Below are 7,413 nucleotides of genomic sequence, written 5' to 3'. Positions count from 1 at the left end.
GTGGTGCTCCTGTCCCCTCCAGGTCTTTCTATCCCCCCCCCCTTCTTTAATAAGATTCCCTGCACTCTGCCTAAAGTTTGGCTATGATTCTCAGCATCTGCTTTGATACCCTGCTGGGTAGAGTCTTTCAAAGGCCCTTTGCAGTAGGCTCCTGTCATGTTCCCTATTTTCTCCCTCTTCCTATGCCCGTCCTGTTTGCCTTTCTGAGTGAGGATTGATCATCTTACCCAGGGTCCTCCTTCTTGCTTAGCTTCTTCAGGTATACAGATTTTAAATATGTTTATACTATATTATATGTCTAATATTCACTTATAAGTGACACTTATATGTGTTTTTCTGCTTCTGAGGTACCTCACTCAGGATGATCTTTTCTGGTTCCCACCATTTGCCTGCAAATTTCATGATTTCCTTGTTTTTAATTGCTGAGTGGTATTCCATTGTATAAATGTACCACAATTTCTTTGTCCATTCCTTAGTTGAGGGACATCTGGGTTGGTTCCAGATTCTGGCTATTATGAATAAAGCTGCTATGAACATGGTTGAGCAAATGTCTTTGTTGTATACTTGAGCATACTTTGGATATATGCCTAGGAGTGGTGTAGCTGGATCTTGAGGAAGCACTATTCCTAATTTTCTGAGAAAGCACTAAATTGAATTCCAAAGTTGTTGTACAAGTTTACATTCCCACCAGCACATCCTCTCCACATCCTCTTCAGCATGTGTAGTCACTTGAGTTTTTTATCTCAGCCATTCTGATGGGTGTATGGTGAAACCTCAGGGTTGTTTTGATTTGCATCTCCCTGATGACTAAGATGTTTGGGCATTTCTTTAAGTGTTTCTCTGCCATTCAATATTCCTCCACAGAGAATTCTGTTTAGCTCTGTACCCCATTTTTTAATTGGATTACTTGGTTTGTTGGTGTTTAACTTCTTAAGTTCTTTATATATTTGGATATTAGCCCTCTTTCAGATATAGGGTTGGTGGAGATTCTTTCCCAATCTGTAGGCTGTCGTTTTGTTCTGAGGACAGTGTCCTTTGCTTTACAGAAGCTTATCAGTTTCATGAGGTCCTATTTATTGATTGTTGATCTTAGAACCTGTGCTGTTGGTGTTCTGTTCAGGAAGTTGTCTCCTGTGCCAATCGGTAGGATTAACATAGTGAAAATGGCCATCCTGCCAAAAGCAATCTACAGATTCAATGCAATTCCCAACAAAATACCAACGCAATTCTTTACAGACCTTGAAAGAACAATTCTCAATTTTGTATGGAAAAACAAAAAACCCAGAATTGCTGAAACAATCCTGTACAACAACAGATCGTCTGGAGGAATCTCCATCCCTGATCTCAAGCTGTACTACAGAGCAATAGTAAAAAACTGCACAGTACTGGCACAGAAACAGAATGGTGGATCAATGGAATCGAACAGAAGACCCAGAAATAAACTCACACACGTACAGATACTTGATTTTTGACAAAGAAGCCAAAACCATACAGTGGAAAAGATGATCATATGCTTTTTCTTTTTTGGGCTGTTAATATGGCAGATTAATTTTTTAAATATTAAACCCATACTTCATTTATGGAATAAATCCATTTGATGATCATCAATCTAGTTTACTAAAACCGTGTTAAAACTTTTTATAACTGATTTTCCTGAAAGACCTTGGGGGAATAATATGTATATTACATATAGTACCAGGTTTTATAAGGGTATATGTGCATTATATACAGTATTGAGCCATATACGGGCCTAAACGTGCATTATACGCAGTGCTGGGTTATGTAAGAGCATTTTCATGCAAGTCTATAATGTACTTTGAGCTTATTTGCCCCATAACTTCCTAGTCTCCTTTGCTGTTCTCCCCTCTCCTATTAGTCCCCTTCACTCCGCTAGGCAGTTTCACTCTACTGTGTGTCCTCTATGCGCACATGCTTTTATCGGTTTGTGTAAAGTCTGGGATCCACAAATGAAAGAAAGCATGTACGTGTCTTTCTGATGTGCAGGTATCTCTGTGATGATGAGTTTTTCAAATATACACCCAGGAGTGGGAGATTTGGGTTTTATGGTAGATCTGTTTTTAGTTTTTCTGAAAAAAAACTCCATACTGATTTCCATAGTGGTTGAAATTTTACATTTCCACCAGCAACATATGAGAGTTCTGGGGATCCTTATCTATAGTTTTCTTTTCTTATGCTGTCATTGGCTACTGTATGGAGGAACTTGGAAAACATTCCCTCTTCTTCAGGTTGTATTCAGTCTGTATTATAGATGGGTTCTTTTTCTTTTAGTGTTTACGGCCCTTGGTACTGAACCTTGGGCATGCTAGAAGAGCATCTTCTGGCCTAAACTTACCAGTCCCACCTCACCTTGATGAGCGTCAAATGTTTTGAAAATACTATAGATATTTTTTTACGTTTTATTTGGGGACATGGTTAAATCCCCGGACATATTCTATTCTTTCTTATTTTTCTTTTGTGATTTTTTTTTCAGGCAGGACCAGTACATTTAATCACATACTAATTTATTCCCACTTCTGAGTTCCCCGATGCTCTGTGAGGGTCTGTTTTTCACTCTGGCTGTTTAAAGCAGCAACTGTTATTGGCCCTTTGTGAGCTCCAGTACTCATTCCTTCTGAACCTTTTGGGGACATCTGTGCCTTAGGGGCAGGTGTTTTCCTTCCGTGCTTTCACTGATTGTACTGTAGAGAACTCTGTGAATTTCCATAATGTCTTATCTTCTCAACTCCCTTTCATTGGTCTTGCAAATTCTAGTAAATGTCTACTCTCCCACTGCCCTTCCTCCCAGTTTAGGGAGACAGCTGAGCTGTGTGTAAGTTCCTTGAAAACTTTCCCCCAGGCCGGAAGCTTAGGCTGTCACAGCTTTTCTTTGTTGTTGTTTATTTCCTGTCTTTTGGTAATCTTTGTAGTTCTTTGCTGGAGACAGAGCCTTGAACGCCACCTCTGCTTCCTACAGTTTTTCACCCAGGTGTCAGCTTTTTCAGTCTTGGAGCTGCTTATTTCTCTTGAATTGGAATCTGAGGTCTCTGGAAAACGTTCAAAGACACGTACCGTAGTACTTTGATAAACGTATTCAGAGAGTTGGTTTAAAATCTAAAGCGAACTTTAAGATGTCAAGTTAGGGGCTGAGGAGATAGCCCAGTTTTAGAGCACTTGGCTAAGCATATACAAAACCCTAGGTTTGATCCTCACATCACAAGTACCACATGTAGTGGTACTCAGGAGTTCAAAGCCATCCTTGGCTATACAGCCAGTTCTAGACTAGCCTGGGCTACACATGATAGCATTACTGAGGAGCACAACCAACAAAAGGCAAAATCTAAGCTTGTCCGGGGGTGAGAATGTTTTTAAAAAATACTAATGCATTGCATTTGCTGATTGTGTAAGGTTTTCTGCAAAAAAAGAGTAGATGTTAAACTTCTAATGAACTTGGCAGCTCTAGGCATACGTATTTCCTCTTTCGACATGGTAGCAAACAGGTAGCCTTGAGCCACACACAGTCCTGTCCTGTAGCACCCGCTGGCAGTGCTTACTAAATTGGGATATAAACTCAACCGGGAGCACCTATCCTCTTAGATGGCCTCGGTGACTAATGCTGTTTTCAGCTCGCAGCGGGCAGTTAATACATGACTGATCTGAAGTTCCAGCCTTCCTGTCCTATTGCTCTGGCTTTGCTTCCTTGGCTGGCTTAATTCACCGGGAACAGCCAAGCAGGACTAGTGGATGAGAGGGCACAAGTGCAGTACCGCAGGGAGGAATGAAAATGTAAGGAGAAACTGGCCACCAGTCCATCATTTGTCAGTTCTCTTAATTTACGGCTGGCAGGTGAGTGATGGACACTTCCTGCTTTGGCTTAGTAACTGAGCTTTTGAGAGTTGGTTCAAGTTCTTTGCCTTGAGTCCTTCATGTGAGGGTGGGAAGGAGAAAGAGGGTATTCAGGGACTTTTAAATGAAGGGTGAAAGGATGGAATGGAGGGGGGAGAGGACTGAGGGTTAGCAGAGGGAAGATGAGCAGAGAGAGGAGAAAGAAGGAAGGAGAAAGAAGCTTTAGAGGAAGAGAAAGGGGAAACAGGGAGGAAGGGGGGATAGGGAGTAGAGGAGATGCAGAGAGGCAGAAAGAGAACTAAAGAAGAGGAGGAAAAGAGAAGGGAGACTGAGGGGAGGAGACAGGGAGAGGGAGGGAGGGAGAAAGTGAGAAACAGAGGGAGAGCGAGAGCGAGAGCGAGAGCGAGAGAGAGAGAGAGAGAGAGAGAGAGAGAAAGAGAAAGAGAGAGAGAAAGGAGGAGGAGAAGGAGGAGGGACGTGGAAGAAGGGAAGGAAGAGGAGGGTGAAGGAGATTTTTTTTTTTAGCTGACTCCTGGAGACATGGCAAACGTGACTTTGCAGCGCATCTTTGGAATCCGTGGGTGCGCTGCGCGAGGCAGGAGCAGGTTCACAGGTGTCTTCTCCCCAGTTCTCTTCCTCCTGGTCTCCAGGTCGCTGTCCGAGGTGCCCCTAGGTCATCCCTCGGAGGCATCAAGGAGCGGGGGTGGGTGGAGTGAAGGCAGCGGGATCGGAGCGGGCTTATCCTGCCAGCCAACCGCACGTGCTGGCAGCGGGGGAGTGGGCGGGGCATGGCCTGTGGGCGGGGCCTGCGGCACGTGACTCCCAGCCGGCTATTAATCCGCGCGGCGCTGCCAGCCGGCGAGCTGGTGCTTCGCCGGAGACTCCGCGCCCAGGCGTGCCGCCCCAGGAACCGCGCGAAGGTCACCGCTGCCCGCCGCCTACCCATCCATTCATCCATCTTCCGTCCGTCTGTCGATCCCTTGCGCTGCGCTTGCTTCTCAGCCGCCCCAGCCACCCAGCGCCATGAACCAGATAGAGCCCGGCGTGCAGTACAACTACGTCTACGACGAAGATGAGTACATGATCCAGGAGGAGGAGTGGGACCGCGACCTGCTCCTCGACCCGGCCTGGGAGAAGCAGCAGAGGAAGGTCAGCGGGGTCCCTCACCCGTGTCTGTATCCGGGTTCCCATGGGGTGGAGACGTTCCCGGCTGCGGCCACTAGAAGAGCCCCCTTCCTAGTGGAAGTGCTGCCGTCCTCCCAGCCTCCCACCCCACCCTGCCCCGCCCCGTCAGAAAGGACAGCACATCCAGAGACAAGCAGGGCACCGCGAGTAGTGTGTGTGTGTGTGTGTGTGTGTGTTCAAATTAACTTAAGTCGGAAAACTAACGGCGTTCAAAAGACTTGGTTAGACAAGAATCTGAGTCTCCGCTCTACTCTTGTCCGTGACCTTGGCCTAAAGTTGTTCTGTGACAGGCCCCGGTGTCTTCATTTGCCCGAAGCCTGTCCCCTCACTAAAACACAAAATAAAAACTACTCTATCTCAACTTCCAGAGGTCTGGCCCAAAGAGTGGTTGAAAAACCAGTTATTGAACATGTTGCGCTCCTTAGCTTAGAGAGAGATGCTGTAGAACCCTAGACATTCACCCACAAAGTAAGAATTATTTCACACTCTATTTATAGTTCATTGAGGTAAGCACACAGGGATGAAGGAGACAGCCAGCTCCCAAGAGCTCCCTCCCCATCTTGGTTGGTGCTCTCTGGGGCCTAATGGAACATTCCACTATTTCAGGGTTTCTTCTTGATCCTCTTGGCTAAAACAAATAGGGGGCGCTCACCAGGAGGCTGAGTTCCACCTCTCTTTCACTGGGCACATGGCCTGGATGGTTAGACAAGACAACAGACTAACCCAGCACTGTGACAAGAGCCAGTTCCTTAAGCCAGTGCCTCATGCCTTCTCTTCTTCTTCTTATTTTTGTTTTTCTGGGCATGAGGCAAGGTGGATTTCCCTTCTAAGAGCCTACTTTTAAGTAGATACTTAAAAGTATGTGTGACTGCAAGGGTGCATGGGAGTTTCTATAGAGGCTCCTGTGGGCGATTCTGTGACAGTGTGTATAATGTTGGAAATCTATGGTAGTGTGATCAAGAAGAGAAAAGGCTTCAAGCTTGGGTTAGTTATCAAATAACCAAGCACAACTTTTATGTCAGTATTCCTCTTTGCTTGTCTATTCTCTCTTAAGTTCCCAATAACAGTTCTGTCCTTACTATTACCTTAAAGCCTCAATGATGCTACCTTTCCACTCCTGCCTCATATTCCGAGGTGTCTGTCATCACCACCTTTCTTGGGAACAAGCGACTGAGACAGAAACATTTAGAAACAGTCTAGTTAAAGGGCTTTACCAAGAGGGGTGCCCATGGCCCCAAGGGCTATACTTGTGCCATCTGGTTGTAATTGGTGTGTAACCAATTGGTAAGAAGTTGAAAAGTGGCTTTAATTCTAGCAATGAGTGTCTCATTTCTTTTTTCTTTTTTAAAAAATTTTCTCAACAAGTTTGATTACATTTTTTTATGGATTAAAAAAGAACTCAGCATCTATATTTTTGTTTTGAAGACTGGTTGTTTCTTATGAGGAACAGTAACATAGCATAGGGCTGGAACAGGAAGATTACCCATCACTTTTGAAAGCTAGAGTCTGATTCCAGAAGTTTCTGTTGATTCTAAGAAAACACAGTACAAAGAAGGTAGAGACATCACCAGTTTATGAGGCTGTTTTGTTATGTTTTGTGACATATTTAATTTTAAAATGTATTTATAAGATTTTTTGTGTAAGTGGCATTGCCTGATTTGTTTTTAATGTTAGGATTCCTGTTTGACCGATTATTACAATTATAATAGCACTTGAAGTATGCTAGTCAAAAGTTGAAATATTAACTAAGTTCAAATGAGTGCTGGAAAGTATAAAACAATCATTTTTCCTTTTAAGATATATTGAGCTGAATGTAGCATCACATACCCATAATCCCAGCACCAAGAGGCTAAGTGAGCCAGGAGGATTGCTGCAAGTTGGAGGCTAGCCTGGAACACTCGTTGGGAGGTGGGGGGAGAAAAGAAGGAAAGAAAAAGAAACAAGATAGCTTGGGTATTGGAGATGGTAGGGGAAGCGAAGTCCTAACTCCCTCAGAACACAGACCTAAACGGATGTGCACAGAGCTCTTTCCACTTTTGGTAGAGAACCTGCTGCAGTCAGTGAAATTGTGTGGAACCATGAGCTCAGTGCAGCCAGGGCAGTGGCCTCTATATTTGTCCTATGAGCCACCGTTGGAACCAGGAACGGACAAGATGCCATTGTTTCTATTGTGGGCCACCTTCTCGGCACTTGCCATTTCAGTGATATGCCGGGTATGCAATCTGTCAACAGATGCTGGTGGCTCTCAGTGACGTTGGTGGCGCGCTAATGGATGTGGTGCCTAATTATACCCACGGTTTAGAGGCTTGGGACTGTGGTAATCCCTGCCCCCTGGTGTGGAATGCCTTGCTGCAGAAGGCCTCAGGAACAGTGCTTTTTTTTTTT

General features: G+C 44.7%; 1 protein-coding gene across 1 annotated transcript in view; it reads left to right on the top strand.

Moving 5' to 3' along the window:
• The first annotated feature begins 4,718 nt into the window (after positions 1 to 4,718).
• Actn2 (actinin alpha 2) overlaps positions 4,719 to 7,413 on the top strand; it is a 50,060-nt gene continuing 47,365 nt past the window's right edge. The window contains exon 1 of the mRNA XM_055603924.1: positions 4,719 to 4,992. Within this exon, the coding sequence (XP_055459899.1) occupies positions 4,867 to 4,992 (126 nt within the window). The 5' untranslated portion in view covers positions 4,719 to 4,866. The remainder of the gene's footprint in view (positions 4,993 to 7,413) is intronic.

The sequence above is a fragment of the Psammomys obesus genome, unplaced genomic scaffold, assembly GCF_907164565.1.
Source record: "Psammomys obesus unplaced genomic scaffold, mPsaObe1.curated_primary_1811, whole genome shotgun sequence".
In the NCBI taxonomy this organism is placed as follows: Eukaryota; Metazoa; Chordata; class Mammalia; order Rodentia; family Muridae; genus Psammomys; species Psammomys obesus.
Note: the sequence above shows the minus strand (reverse complement) of the source record. Positions and strands in the feature narration are given on the sequence as shown.